The sequence below is a fragment of the Pseudophryne corroboree genome, chromosome 9, assembly GCF_028390025.1.
Source record: "Pseudophryne corroboree isolate aPseCor3 chromosome 9, aPseCor3.hap2, whole genome shotgun sequence".
Classification (NCBI taxonomy): domain Eukaryota; kingdom Metazoa; phylum Chordata; class Amphibia; order Anura; family Myobatrachidae; genus Pseudophryne; species Pseudophryne corroboree.
The window spans coordinates 316742284-316758429 of NC_086452.1; the positions used below are offsets into that span (position 1 = coordinate 316742284).

A 16146-nucleotide genomic window follows, 5' to 3' on the forward strand; every position below is an offset into this window, starting at 1 on the left:
GGGGGGGGGGGGGGGGAGTAAAAATACTTACCCCCTCTGACGTCGGGATACCCCCTCTGTCATGTGACCGCCGGCATCCTGACGTCCAGGATAACATTCCGAACCCAATATAGCTAATGGCAGAATATTCATATTTCATTCTCTATTCTACCCCAACACTTTTAGGTGTTTCCACAAAACTCTGGAATATTTACTTGAAGAATGACGGTTTGGAAGAAAATAACGAATTCCTTAAAATATTACTGAAGACGCCGAAGAATGCGGTACTGGGAAGGAACAGCGAGGCCACGGTGGAAATCATGGATCCAAGAGGAGGTGAGGATGGATTTGGAGGGAGGTAAAAGGTTTTGATCTGAATCAATTAACAGAAAACGTTGTTTAATAAATGTGCGCTAGTCCATCTTATCAGCCAATCAGAAGAACTCTGAGCTGCCATTGCTTGATGCTTGGAGAAACCCGGGCTCCATCTTTGGTTAGGCCTGTGGAACAATTAATTTCCTGCTTTTACGTTGTTTTTTTCTCATTAGATCAGTGATGATTATGAATATTATTATAGTTTATAATGCTGGTAGTGGTTGTATTCAGGAAACGTCTCTCCTCCACCTGGATATGAGACAGGTCATTACCAAAAGTACAACATTGCAGGATAACGCGGAGAAAATGCTTTTTCCTCCTGTCATCCGCCTAAAACCAGTAAAGTTGTTCTATCCTGAGCATTGCCAAACAGCCAATCATAAGTGGCTCACCAGCGCAGGTGTCTGTCGCAGTCATCACCTGGTATTCGCACCTGCCGGGTCCACCAGCAAATAATGCGGCTTACCCAGATGTATACGATTCTATCTCCCAGTCCACGTCGTTCGCAATTGCGCAAACATGACCTTACTGTACTTGGGTTGGCCCCTCCCCATTCCAGCCTTCCAGGCACTGGCAGGCAAAACTCGCAAACTCACACAAATATGGTTGTGCACAGTGGAAAATCACTGAAGACACAGCATACACATTGGCGCAGTATTAAACCAACATCAGCCCCTTATACCACGATTCTCCTCCGCATAAATGTACAAGTAAATCAATTGATGTACGGTATAAGGGGTTTAACCATGAAGCAGTGAAAAGAGTGGAGAAGTTGTCCTTGGCAACCAATCAGCTGCCACGTATCATTTTATAGAATGCATTTTATAAATGTTACCACAACACTGATTGGTTGCCATGTGCCAACTTCTCCACTGGCTCACTTCTCCACTCTTTTCACTGCTTCATGAATAGACCTAAAGATCTGGATGCACGAAGCTACTGTATAAATGTATTTCATCCCAAAAAGTCTCTTCCTGAGCGTCTTTAGAGATTATCAGTTACTTATATTTACAGAACGTCCTACAGATTAATGACCAAGAGCACCTCATACTGTAGTTATAGACCAGAACGGGATCCATTATTCTGACCCCTTAAGACACGGCCCTCCTATCCAGGGTTGGGGGGGCTCAGGGGAAACCCCCGCTGGGCACCACTGCCTGGGACCACACCCTCCACCTATGGGGATCAGGTTCCAGACTGTGCATTTGAATGGTAAAGTATACATATGTTACCTTATACTGCACAGGACTATGGGCCCTCATTCCGAGTTGTTCGCTCGGTAAAAATCTTCGCATTGCAGCGATTTTCCGCTTAATGCGCATGCGCAATGTTCGCACTGCGACTGCGCCAAGTAAATTTGCTATGCACTTAGTAATTTTACTCACGGCTTTTTCATCGTTCTGGCGATCGTAATGTGATTGACAGGAAATGGGTGTTACTGGGCGGAAACAGGCCGTTTTATGGGCGTGTGGGGAAAAACGCTACCGTTTCCGGAAAAAACGCAGGAGTGGTCGGAGAAACGGAGGAGTGTCTGGGCGAACGCTGGGTGTGTTTGTGACGTCAAACAAGGAACGACAAGCACTGAAATGATCGCAGATGCCGAGTAAGTCTGGAGCTACTCAGAAACTGCTACGAGGTGTGTAATCGCAATATTGCGAATACATCGTTCGCAATTTTAAGATGCTAAGATTCACTCCCAGTAGGCGGCGGCTTAGCATGAGCAAATCTGCTAAAATCCGCTTGCGAGCGAACAACTCGGAATGACCTCCATGGTGTATTCTCTACAGTGTATTATTGTTATTAACCTGGTACATTATCATAATGTACCTGCATTAGTCGTATTTACTATATATATTTATCAAGAGGTCCAGACCATGCACTCTCTAATGGATAGCCTAGCATCTATGGCAGCTGACCACACCCCCTCTGGAGACTGGCCACACCCCTAAACACAGGCCCCTACCACTACATTACCCTGGTGGGCCCTTTATGCCCCAGACCGACACTGCTCCTGTCCCTACGAATATCACAGGCAATATGTCAGAAGAAGGTGTATTTGTCTATGTATTAATTTAGCCTTGAATGTGTACATTTTACTGTAACTCTGATGTCTGTAATAAAAATGAAAGAGAGAAAAAAATTAAAAGCAGAAAAAGCCCCCACATTTATTTGTTACCTGACGTGAGTCCTATTTCCTGCGCCGTTCTGTCGCCTCCTCAGGGTACATCGCACCCTAACTCATCCCAGGCCTGTTGTTTCCTTTGTAAGTGACGTGCTGAATGGTCTACATTTTACGTGTTTGGGTTTAAAGGGATTAAAATCACCTGCTGCTTTTGATATGCTAAACACGATATAATTCAAACCATAGCGTAAGTGTAAACAGAGGCGCCCTGCGGAAAGGAGCTGAGATACAGATATCCTGTGCCGGAATCAATGATAAGCCATAGTCTTGTTCAAGAGTGACACCCGGTGGACATGCAGTATAACTATGTGTCCTATGTTGGTCCTGTTCGAAACTATAAATCTAATAATATGTATTATAGTAGGAAGCTCATTGCTTTTGTCATTAGTTTAAGGAAACAGTAGGATATAGTGGCCTTCACTGGTACATAAGAACACAGTGGGGCAGAAGTATTAACCTGGAGAAGTTATATAATAAGTGGAAGGTGATAATGCACCAGCCAATCAGATCCTGACTTTCAATTTACATATTGGAGCTGATTGGCTGGTGCGTTATTACCGTGCAATTATCACTTCTTTATCACTTCTCCAGGTTTAATACACTTGCCCCAATGTATTGCATATGCTGTCGCTTGCTATTTTATACAGGCTGAGCTTCTTACCAAACTGAAAGACGCAGGAGACTGGAAAGCTAAATTCTGGCTGCAGAACCTCAGTATTTACCATATCTAGGGCAGTAACAAACTGATAAATAGGAATGGAACCAGCAACCACTAAAGAATATATATGTATATGATCCACTTTGTGGGTCTGGTTAATCATTATGCTGTTTTGTATACATTATAGTTTCCTTGTAATCCAGGTCTACGTAGAGAAACTCACTTTATAGCCCTCTGTGTAAAAAACACGGAGAAACATGTCTAATCTGTATATGATTGTCTATTTGGAGAATGATGTGTGGATTTCCTAATCTATAATTACTGCCATCCTGCAGTGGGCCCCTTGATCTGATTTTGCAAGCCCTCTAATCCACAATCTGATGCCTTGTGTCCTAATACTTGACTGTGCTATTAGGATGCTCTCTCTATTGTGCCATTATCTCTAGAATACTTTCTGTATCGTATATCAGTCACTAGAATGTGTTCTGTATTGTATAAGTGTCACTAGAATGCTCTCTGTATCGTATACCAGTCACTAGAATGTGTTTTGTATTGTATACCAGCCACTGGAATGCTCCGTGTATTGTATATCAGTCACAAGAATGTGTTCTGTATTCTATGTGTCACTAGAATGCTTCTTGTATTGTATACCAGTCACTAGAATGTGTTCTGTATTGTGTGTAACTAGAATGCCCTCTGCATCGTATACCAGTCACTAGAATGTGTTCTGTATTGTCTAAGTGTCACTAGAATGCCCTCTGCATCATATACCAGTCACTAGAATGTGTTCTGTATTGTATAAGTGCCACTAGAATGCCCTCTGCATCGTATACCAGTCACTAGAATGTGTTCTGTATTGTATAAGTGCCACTAGAATGCCCTCTGCATCGTATACCAGTCACTAGAATGTGTTCTGTATTGTATAAGTGTCACTAGAATGCTCTCTGTACACATACCTCCGAACATCGGCACCTTGTAAAAAAAAAAAAGGACACAAAGGGGCGTGGCCTATAGAAAGGGGGCGTGGCTTTGTGGGCATCGCCGCGCTCAATGTCAGGATTTTGACTGTTTGGATTCCAGCGTCAGTATTTCGATAGCCGGGATCCTGACTGTCGGGAAATCCTACTTCATCCAAACAGAGTATCCAGTGAGTGCCAGGAGCCTCCCAATTGCATTGTATTGTATAAGGGTCAGTAGGATGCTCTCTGTATGATGTAGAGGTCACTAGAGTGCTCCATGCATTGCACATAGGTCAGTGGAATTCTTTTTGATACTGAGGTCACTAGAGGGCTCCCTGAATTGTATATAGATCAGTAGGAAGCTCTAAGTTTGATGTAGAGGCCAATAGAATGCTCCGTGCATTGTATATATGTCAGTAGGATGCTCTCTATGTAGCACATAGTAAGTATGTCAGTAGGATGCTCTCTATGTAGTACAGAGGTCCCTAGAGTGCTCCCTGTATTGTAGTACAGAGGTCCCTAGAGTGCTCCCTATATTGTATATGGATCAGTAGGATATTCTGGACAGTGAATACTAATAAGATGTGGCTGCACTATATTTGATTATCTAAAAAATTAAATTTCAATATATTACATATCACATTAGATAAATTACGCTCTGATCATTACCATATTTTCATATTTTGCTGCTGTCTGTTTTGCGCGCAAGGGTCTCCCTAATATTCATTGTCCATGGTTGACATGTCAGCATGAATCATGGTCACTGCAGAAAGACACCAGTCACTGTGGACAACTGGATAGGTGTGTTCTGGGGGAACCTGACACTCGAGGCTGGGACACAGAGCTAAAAAGGGGTATTTTGTGGGAAATATAGAAATTGTCAGGTCCCTATGCACTAACACTAATTGTAGGCCGAAGCCTGGGCTCGAGTTGCCCCAGAATGACACACAGCCTGTAATTTGATGCATGAAACAATAACATTTGTATTTTTCCCAAGGTCAATGCAGAGCCCGAAATGTGAACACAAGAGAGGTGTCCTTACACGCAGGACACGTCGGCAGCCCCGCAAGGCAGCACCTCAGCAATGACAGGGAGAAATCTTCCTACGACGCTGGAATTTCATCTCCAAAGATCACCCAGATCCTCCTGCCCAACACGCGTGCATCCGAGCATTCCAGAAGCCATCTTAATCATTCCGGCCTGGACTCCGGCAGCGAGCTACCCTCACGTCGCCCAGGGCAACAGCTACATCTCCCTGGAAGCAGCGTTCTCGTACGTTCATTTAACTTTCTTAAAAGAAAAAAAGGAAGAAAAAAAAAAGCATTAATAACTCTAGGAATAAATGAGAAGGTATAACTTATTCCTAATTGATAGTGTTCTTCCCAGCAAATGAAAAACTTATATGGATTATTGCACAAATCTAATTATCTAATTACGCTGCTTCAGGTTTGGTAAGTGGTTAAAATAAATTGAGCTCGCAGTTGACATTCTGTCGTAAGAGTGCTTGGGCCTCGGTTGGCTATTTAATTAGAGCAGCCTGATGACGATGACACGAGTTCTGTGATGAGATTAAGACCCTTATTGAGGGGAGTGGTAAAAAGCATATTTAGGTCTCCTATAATTCAATATTAAAGATGATGAAGCTCTTAGAGATAATTTCTTTCTGCATTTAGCTAGTTGCCAACGTCTGTTTTTTCTTTCTTTTTTTCAACTATATATTTTGCAACAACTCAAACGATGGCTGAAACAGAAGCTCGCAAACTCCATGTACGAGGCATTTACCTATGTGTGCATGTTACATTGTATATTCCTCTACAGCAGCTCTATAATGCAAAGATGCCACCGCACACTTGCGTTTCTACCTCTGCGTTTGGATTTGCACACATCGTAGAGCTGCATTATCACCTAGGGGGTCATTCCGAGTTGATCGCTCGCTGACGATTTTCGCAGCACAGCGATCAGGTGAAAAAATGGCATTTATGCGCATGCGTATGCCCCGCAATGCGCACACGCGACATACGGGTTCAAAGCTCTTTGTGGTTGTGCTCAGGTTCTAGCTAAGTTTTTCTTCGCACTGGCGGCCGCAAAAAGATTGACAGGAAGGGGGCGTTTCTGGGTGTCAACTGACCGTTTTCAGGGAGTGTTTGCAAAAACGCAGGCATGTCTGCAAAAACGCAGGCGTGGCAGGGCGTTCGCTGGGCGGGTGTGTGACGTCAAATCCGGACACAAATAGGCTGAAGTGATCGCAAACGCTGAGTAGGTTCAGAGCTACTCTGAAACCGCACAAACTGTTTTTGCAGAGCTCGGCTGCACATGCGTTCGCACTTCTGCTAAGCTAAAATACCCTCCCCAGTGGGCGGTGGCATAGCGTTTGCACGGCTGCTAAAACTAGCTAGCGAGCGATCAACTCGGAATGACCCCCCTAATATCCACGTTGTCGCCTCTTATCAGCCTCTAAAGGTGCAAGATATGTGCAACTGTAAATATGGATGCAAGTGGGGCCAAGGTGCAATAGTGCGGTCACCAACAGGCTTCTGTACGTCATGCAAATGCATTTATGTATATCTCTAAATCAGCTACCGATCGTTTATTTAAAAATCACGATACTGTATAAAAAAAAAACAACAGTATGTGTGTGCATGGGAGTCATTTAATAGAGTCCGAGACGTCAGAAGCAGTGCGATTGCTGCAGATTTAACGAAAAAGAGAAAGTTGGATCTTGCCGTTTAAATTATTGGCGCTTTAAATCGTCAGCCCAGATCGCTGGAATCGCACTGCTTCTGAAAATTCATACCCTATTACATAGCCCCCTATACAGGTATGTGGCAGGCTATAAAGATCTGCATGGAAATCTCCATATCCCTGCACTATTATGATTATATTGTATATAAGAATCAATAGGTTAGTACAGGGGTTCTCAAACTCGGTCCTCAGGACCCCACACAGTGCATGTTTTGCAGGTAACCCAGCAGGTGCACAGGTGTATTAATTACTCACTGACACTTTTTAAAAGGTCCACAGGTGGAGCTAATTATTTCACTTGTGATTTTGTGAGGAGACCTGCAAAACATGCACTGTGTGGGGTCCTGAGGACCGAGTTTGAGAACCTGTTGGTTAGTATATTAGAAGTGACACGGAAAAGTAAAATCCAACAGTTTTGGTGCCCACATCTGACATATTTGCAGAAAATAAATGTGTTTGCAGCTTTAGAAATCATTCAGAGAGCCCCATAAAATGTTCCTACTGTAAATGCACTGAAATGCAGTATGTTAATTATACAGCCCCTGTTGCTGACACAGTAGAGTCAGCCCATGAACCGATATATCTAAGGATGCATTCTCGGACATGACGCAGAATATTGTCTGCTTCTGCAAAAAAATATCCCCCATTGTGTCTAACCTGTTGTGTATTGTTGTTGTAGTATCACGGGATCATCCCAATGAGCGGACCTCAACCGACCAATAGGAGAGGAGATGTCTGGCTGGTTGGCGCTGGGCCAAGTCTTTCTCAAGATCCTGAGGAGCGCCCCCTGCAGGACTCTGCTCCACTGGACTCTGTGCACAAGTCAAGTAATGAGACACAGCAGATACGGGTACAGCAAATGCTCAAATCGTAATCGTGCGGCGTAATCATGTTAAACAACTTTGACTAAATGCAGAATTTTAGCATATACAATCTCTGAATAACTGAAAAGAAAAGGCCAACACTTTGTTTGATGGGGAATTTCAGTGACGTTGATTAATTATGTTGATTGCTGCACAGTGACGATAAAAGGGAAGATTTTTCAAAGCTTGGAGAGAGGGGTCTATTTACTAAGCCTTGGACGGAGATAAAGTCTCAGCCAATCAGCTCCTAACTGTCATTTTTCAAACACGGCCTGTGACATGGCAGTTAGGAGCTGATTGGTTAGTACTTTATCTCCGTCCACTTTCTCTCTCCAAGGGTTAGTAAATAGACCTCCATGTACCAGACAACCAGCACCTAACTGCCATGTTACAGGCTGTGTTGGAAAAATGATGGTTAGGAGCTGGTTAGCTGGTACTTTATCCCTCTCCAAACTTTGATAAATCTCCCCCAAAAGGAGAGTAGCCTATTTCTCTGACTCACGTCTGCGTTCCTATTTACATTTACTGGATACCTCTGGTTAGTCTTATAGACATTGGGGCAAATTTACTAAGATGGGAGTTCTATTTAAGATGGGATATTGCCCATAGCAACCAATCAGATTACAGGTATTATCTTCTAGAAGGTGCTAGATAAATGAGAAGTAGAATCTGATTGGTTGCTATGGGCAACATCCCATCTTAAATAGAAATCCCATCTTAGTAAATTTACCCCCTTGATACTATTATTCTCTGGAATCCATCTAATACCACTTAGGAAACTATTTCTCCTAAGGTAGTGTAACCCCAGCTGGAGCCCATGGGGCTGGTACGTGCAGCTGTTATTCCCGGGGTTCCTCCCTGGGGTGACAACTGGGTTTTGTGGGTGGAGTTATGGTTTATGATTATTGGTCTTCTCACTCACGTCACACCCCCTCCGCAGACACCTAAGCTTAGCTGACATGAATTAGAGAAGCGTCAGGGCCACAGGAAGATAGCTGTTTTGAGCAAGCCTCAGTGCTACAGCTAGGGGGAGGGCCAGGCAGTGCCATAACTAGGGGTGAGCGACCAATTCTGCCAGGATACAAGGCAGAGGAGGCACCTGTATTTGGCTTGCAGGGTACCTGGAACACTCCTTGCAGGCTGGAGAGCCTACCAGTGCATCCTTAGGGCATGGCCAGAGCTCGTGGTCCTATCTCCCTCTTCTGTGACGTCTTGGTGTCACGTGCTGGGGCAGCAGGGCTGTACCAGGGCGCATTACTGCTATAGGAGAAATGTTCCCTAGGTGGTAGTGCAGCTTTAAATAAGAAGAACTAATAAGAAGAACTAAGGGGTCTACTCATGAAGCAGTGAAAAGTGTGGAAAAGTGAGCCAGTGGGGAAGTTGCCCGGGGCAACCAGTCAGTGTTGTGATAATATTTATAAAGTGCATTCTATAAAATCATACGTAGCAGCTAATTGGTTGCCATGGACAACTTCTCCACTGGCTCACTTCTCCACACTTTTTAGCTGGGTGTTATGGTTCATTCGCCACGGAAACCACCCCTTCCCATTTACCTGGGCTTGGGACCGGCTATGAAGGTCACATAGGCTGGATTGGTGGGAGATCTTGCTTTGTGTGGAGCACAGGCTGTCTATGGCGCACAGCCTGGAGCTGATGATGGAGCTTGTGGTGTATGGTGCAGAGCCTGGAGCTGATAGCAAGATAGCAGGAGACGTTGTTCTGGCAATGACTTCTCTTCCATAGCTGGTTTAAAGTCAGGTGATATAGGCCAAGGTGACGTCATCCATATTCTGACAGCTTGGATGGACATGATGTTTAAGCCATATTTGTGTTCTCCTGTCCACCCTCAGCTCTGAGATCATTAAAGACCTCTGTGAAATATTCAAGGTCGGCATTGATGCGCAGCATCTTTGAGCTCATCTGGTTAATCACAGAGAGGCAACGGCTCCAGAAGGCCTCCTTTGAGCTTTCGACCAGGAAAGGCCTCAGTGGGTAGGTGGTCTCACTGCCCATGTATGTGAAAGCCAGGTACAGGCATGTTGACATATGTGCCTGTAGTTCTTGCTCGTTGTCCAGCTCTGATGAAATGACTTCTCGGCAGAGCATGTATAGAAAGACGACATTGCCTGGGGTAAGAAAGCCTACTGGCTGTTCCCATCCAGTGAGAAGCTTGTCTATATATGTCATCCATGAAATGATGTTTGTTGGTGACAGATTCTTCATCTTGTCACATCTCCGGCATATGAACTCCCCAAGATTGCTTAGGAGCTCGCTGGTGGTTGCCCGCACCATCTGGCATTTTGGAGACGCAGATCTCTTCCCAAAAGTATTATCTGTGGCCTGGGTGAAGTTTGTTAAGTCAACGCACGACAGGGAACTCTTTAGGCTGTCATTGACGAGGTGGGTGACATTGGTTTGGCCAGCTTTGGGTTGTCTCCGTTTGGTCATAAGGCGTCTAAAGCACCAGAGGAGCGATCGTCTCTCACCAGATCTTCCGGTCACGCTGTCCTGGACAGCAGGGCGATGGGCCCCAGTTGATGACTCTTCATCCGGTAGGCTTGCCTTGCGGCAGCACGAGAATGGGAAACCGTTCCACATTCTTATTCAAGATCTTCTTCTCTATCTGTGAAACCTGCAAACAAAATATCTGCAAGAATCAAGTTTTGGATTCAGACTGCGGTGGCTCTGACTGCGGAAAGCAATCAGATAGATACGGTCTGTCTCCTTCACTGTCCCATTAAGGGTTGAGCAGCAGCTGGGCCAGCAGGTTGTTTTTATAGGCTTCCCTGCTTACAGTGGCATTGTGACACGTTTGTGACACGCGTGGCTGTTGTGATGCGTTATGCAAATGAGCTGCTGGTCACATGGAGGCAATTCAACAAGTGTTGAAAACTGGTGACATATAGAAAGTGTTATCACCTTATTACAGCCCTGTAAGGAAAGGAGTATGTGTAAAATAAACTATAGAGAAGTAGATAGGATATTGGAATAAGCTGAACGCTAATTGGTTGAAAATAAACAAATGCATAAACAATGTTTCCTTCAGTAACGGCTCCATTCAGCTCCTCCTACTCTTCCTTTGTGTCAAGAAAAATGATTTGTTGTTTATAAAATAATATAACGGCAGATGCGTTCCGGTCTGCGGACGGAACGCTGCGACAATAGCGGGTCACTGGCTGTGTCCAGAGGTGTAGCTAGGTGCCATGGTGCCCGGAGCATGGATATGTTTCGGTGCCCCCCACCCCTGTACTTAATTGGAGGCATGGCCAACATGTGGGGGCATGTTACACTTGAAAAGAAAACAAAAGAAAAAAATCCTAAATTGGTGTCCAACATCATGCTCCTGCTCTCCCAGTATAATGTCAAATGGCGCTGCATGTCCGCGTAAAACAATCAATATATAATGCAAGTGTGCCGCACTCCTGGCGACTAAACAGACAACTTTAAAACGGCATAGGTGCGGCAACGTTTCAGTGCCCTTTAATGTGTGCCACTTTTGTCACCTGACAAAAGTACCACTTGCATTATATATGTGTATATAAATATATATATATATATATATATACTGTGTATATATGTGTAGTAAAGAAACATACTATATGTGTACATATTTAAATGTGTGTGTGTGTGTGTGTGTGTGTGTGTGTGTGTGTGTGTGTATATATATGTATATATATATATATATATATATATATTAATAGCTGATTTGAAGAGGGTGGCACTCTGGACTCTACAATATGGAGTTAATAATGCAGCTCTTTAGAGGAGTGCCAGGTCACCGTTCAGCATATATATATATATATATATATATATATATAAAGAAAAAGGTTGCAGGTGCACACTTCAAACATTACCAATTTATTAATAATAATCATTGCAATAAAATGTTGCATTTTGAGCAAGGTTCTTCGCATAGTTATGGCCATAAGTAACGGCTTGCCCACCGCATCCAGGTGACCTCATTAGTCGGGCAAGTCCCTAACATTTTGGGGGGTACAAATCTAGGTTGCGGAACCCCCCAAAAATAAAGCAGCTGAGTGACCCCAGGGCAACACAAAAGTGAAAAAATATATAGTGAAAAAGTGAAAATAGGTTAGTGAGAGAAGCTGCTGAAAACAGCCGGGGTAAATTAGTGAGAGGTAATGAAGGGAAAGATAAAGTAGTGAGAGGTAAAGTAGTGAAAAGTGAAGGTAAGAAATGAATTACATTGAAACAAAACACACAATAGGGATAGGCACAACTCGGGAGCGCGGAGGGAGGAAGCAGCTCAGGCGGCTGTTAACAGCTGTGAGCTAAGGGTGGCCGGGCGGCTGGTGCGCCTGGAGCTTGAGCTCCTCCGGAGCCACCGTCCCCACGCCCCTGGCTGTGTCAGCCGGTGTTACATTAATAATGTAACAGAAGCGGAGGCTGTTCTGGCTTAGTATTGGACATTTGGTGGAAATATGCTTAGAATCAGCGCCTAACTTATCTCATATCTATATCATACAGTATATACCTATCTGCATCATATCTATCTATCTATCTATCTAAAATCTATATCATATCCTATCTATCTATCTATCTATCTATCTATCTATCTATCTATCTATCTATCTATCTCATATATACCTATCTGCATCATATCTATCTATCTATCTATCTATCTATCTATCTATCTATCTCTCTATAACATATATACTTATCTGCATCATTGTCTATCTATCTATCTATCTATCTATCTATCTATCTATCTATCTATCTATAACATATATACTTATCTGCATCATTGTCTATCTATCTATCTATCTATCTATCTATATCATATATACCTATCTGCATCATATCTATCTACAGTATCTATCTATCTATCTATCTATCTATCTATCTATCTATCTATCTATCTATCTATATCATATATACCTATCTGCATCATATCTATCTACAGTATCTATCTATCTATAACAAATATACTTATCTGCATCATTGTCTATCTAGCTAGCTAGCTAGCTCGTATCTATATAATATATACCGATCTGCATCATTGTCTATCTATCTATAACATATATACCTATCTGCATCATTGTCTATCTATCTAGCTCGTATCTATATAATATATACCTATCTGCATCATTATCTATCTATCTATCTATCTATCTATCTATCTATATCATATATACCTATCTGCATCATATCTATCTACAGTATCTATCTATCTATCTATCTATCTATCTATCTATCTATCTATATCATATATACCTATCTGCATCATATCTATCTACAGTATCTATCTATCTATAACAAATATACTTATCTGCATCATTGTCTATCTAGCTAGCTAGCTAGCTCGTATCTATATAATATATACCGATCTGCATCATTGTCTATCTATCTATAACATATATACCTATCTGCATCATTGTCTATCTATCTAGCTCGTATCTATATAATATATACCTATCTGCATCATTATCTATCTATCTATCTATCTATCTATCTATATCATATCTATCTATCTATCTATCTATCTATCTATCTATCTATCTATCTATCTAATATCTATATCATATATACCTATTTATCTATCTATATATCTATCTATCTATCTTTCTCTAACGTCCTAGTGGATGCTGGGGACTCCGTAAGGACCATGGGGAATAGACGGGCTCCGCAGGAGACTGGGCACTCTAAGAAAGAATTAGTACTACTGGTGTGCACTGGCTCCTCCCTCTATGCCCCTCCTCCAGACCTCAGTTAGAATCTGTGCCCGGAAGGAGCTGGGTGCATTTTAGTGAGCTCTCCTGAGCTTGCTATTAAGAAAGTATTTCTCTAACGTCCTAAGTGGATGCTGGGGACTCCGTAAGGACCATGGGGATTAGCGGCTCCGCAGGAGACTGGGCACAACTATAAAGAAAGCTTTTAGACTACTGGTGTGCACTGGCTCCTCCCACTAAGACCCTCCTCCAGACCTCAGTTAGATTCTTGTGCCCGGCTGAGCTGGATGCACACTAGGGGCTCTCCTGAGCACCTAGAAAGAAAGTATATAAAGAATACTACAGAAGGGTAAAAAAGAGAGGGGGGGGCACTAAATTTAGGCGCAGTATAGATATATATATATGTAATATATATAAAAAATAAAAAAAAGCAGCTATAGGGAAAACACTCATTGATAGTGGGATCCCAGTGTTATATAGCGCTCTGGTGTGTGCTGGCATACTCTCTCTCTGTCTCCCCAAAGGGCTTTGTGGGGTCCTGTCCTCTGTCAGAGCATTCCCTGTGTGTTTGCGGTGTGTCGGTACGGCTGTGTCGACATGTTTGATGAGGAGGCTTATGTGGAGGCGGAGCAGATGCCTGTAAATGTGATGTCACCCCCTGCGGGGTCGACACCTGAGTGGATGGTGCTGTGGAAGGAATTACGTGATAGTGTCGACTCCTTACATAAAAGTGTGGTGTTTCGCTGCATCTGTGGTGCAAATAAGATGCAAATTTAAAGAAAAAGTCTCTCCACTACACCGCTTGGTGCAGCAATTTTGAACCGGGTGTTTCGTCCTGCATGGCATATTGAGGCTAGGTTTATGAGGACACATCTGTAGCTAACCAGGAGGTACCCTAATTTTCTCCCAATGCTCCCAATATTTGCAGGACTGCCTTAAGTAGCGTGCAAAAGGTGCATGGTATTTATAAAAAAAGGAGCGTGTTTGGCTTGACCAGGGTGGAGTTCAGGTAGATCAGGGCGGGGTTTGTGCATACTTGCGGTGGGGCCAATTTTGACCCTATCTGACATTGTCAAATACTGTGTGGTATGCAAGAGCCTCCAGTATAGCACCTTGCTCTTCTAGGTAACGCGTCCCTTACAAGTACCTGCATCAGATTATAAATTGATTGATCAACCTCTATTGTGTGATTCATATGTTTACAGTCTTCAGGGGTCTCTAAAATTAATGAAGGAAATTCTCTTAAGTAAGAATGTACCCCCTCTCTCCTCTCCGGAGATCTTCAATTGCCTGAGCAGACTCCCTGTGTATTGGGCAGGACCTGAGTCAGCTCACAGCCAAGGCCACAGAGGCACTGTGATAGAAAATTATTATAAATGTGTTTTTTTTCCATCACATGCATTTTTGCATGATGACATTTTATGCCTTGCAGCCCTCTGATCCTACAGGCCGATTCAATTAACTGTGAAAAGCTGCCGGAATGGGTCCTGGCGGCTTCCGCGAATTAAGAGTAGTAGACAGATTCTGCTCACACCCGTGGAGGGGCAAACAGAATCTGCCTACAGTAATGCATGGAAAAATTCCATTGGAAGATAGTGGTAGGAGGGTACGCTTTTTTTTCTTTTAGCTCAAGCCGATATTTTGTTTAACCACCCCTAGACCAAACTACCCACTTGCAGCATACACTCACCAGCTGGTGAGCTGTATGAAACCCTGCTCCACTCCATCACCAGTGTGCATGTAACAGTGAGTACGGCTGTACCTGCTATCTATCAATAAACACCACTAGTTAAGTAACAGGGCTGCTCATAGTTTGAGTCATCCTTGGGTGTGTGCCTATATAACGCTGCAATATCAACACCAGAAGGCACGCACAACATTCCCAACACATACAGTAAGAAAAAAAGAATTAGCCTTACCTATGCAGCCTCTAATCAAATCCGGGCCTTGATTGTATGGTAAAAACACAGACCGCATACAAGACTCTAATCATGTGTTTTGATCATTTTACTTTTTTACTGTTTAATCGATGTGAGTATTTGCAGGCTTGAGCTGAGGTGGTCGATGCTAGGACTGGCTGAGCCCTATTACCGTGTCTGTGAAAATTCTGGGACTCTTGCAGTGAAGTTGACTAGAACGGGGAGCAGTAGAGATCTGGCTTTTGTTGGTATAAAGGTAAGATTTAATGTATCGGTGGCAAGTTGGAAAATTGTCTGTATGGTGGATCCTTTCTCACATATTGTATTTAGAAATAGTTACTCGAAAAATATACAGTAATCAAAAAGTGTTTATTTTCTGTAATGTGAGTCTTTATTATTAACAGTAATTTGCAGTATATAGCACACACTTATTACTCAGTACTTTACAGAGCATATTTCAGTCATTGACATCCGTCCCTGTATCAGCGGAGCTTACAATCTATGGCCTAATTCAGACCTGATCGTACCCGTGCAAAATTTTCCACGGCTACGATCAGCCACCCTGACATCAGCCAGCCCAGCACAGGGCTAGTCCGCCCCGCATGTCTGTCCCTCCCCCCGCCGCACAGGTACAAAAGCATCGCACAACGACGATGCTTTTCTACCTGAAGAGTAGCTCCCTACCAGCGCAGCTCCTGCGCGCTGAAAGTAAGCTACCCATCGCTCTCCAGGTCGCAGCGGCTGGGTGTGACATCAGGCAGCAGCCGAGGCCCGCCCCC

At 43.4% G+C, this 16146-nt stretch overlaps 2 protein-coding genes across 4 annotated transcripts in view; one reads left to right on the plus strand and one right to left on the minus strand.

The window, feature by feature from the left end:
- The window catches only part of LOC134958091 (FRAS1-related extracellular matrix protein 1-like), a 72247-nt gene extending 56665 nt beyond the window's left edge, over window positions 1-15582 (plus strand). The window contains exons 3-6 of one of the 2 annotated variants that reach the window (XM_063940449.1): window positions 166-315; window positions 5151-5503; window positions 7575-7745; window positions 15494-15582. In XM_063940449.1, the coding sequence (XP_063796519.1) occupies window positions 166-315; window positions 5151-5503; window positions 7575-7745; window positions 15494-15499 (680 nt within the window). In that variant the 3' untranslated portion in view covers window positions 15500-15582. The remainder of the gene's footprint in view (window positions 1-165; window positions 316-5150; window positions 5504-7574; window positions 7746-15493) is intronic. The other variant, XM_063940450.1, reaches the window with a different exon arrangement.
- Window positions 5127-10488, minus strand: LOC134958094 (cyclin-dependent kinase 5 activator 1-like). 2 transcript variants are annotated; one of them, XM_063940455.1, is made up of 2 exons: window positions 9312-10488; window positions 5127-5443 (listed from the first exon to the last, which is right to left on the minus strand). In XM_063940455.1, the coding sequence occupies exon 1, from the start codon at window positions 10354-10356 to the stop codon at window positions 9574-9576; it is 783 nt and encodes a 260-aa protein (XP_063796525.1). In that variant the 5' UTR covers window positions 10357-10488; the 3' UTR covers window positions 5127-5443; window positions 9312-9573. The 2 variants fall into 2 exon arrangements, with proteins under 2 accessions (XP_063796525.1, XP_063796524.1); XM_063940454.1 differs by lacking the exon at window positions 5127-5443 and adding an exon at window positions 7623-7707.
- Window positions 15583-16146: the final 564 nt, after the last annotated feature.

What these genes read in the sequence shown, in the direction of transcription:
- LOC134958094 (XM_063940455.1), bottom strand. Translation starts at nt 10,356, where the DNA reads ATGTGGAACGGTTTCCCATTCTCGTGCTGCCGCAAGGCAAGCCTACCG.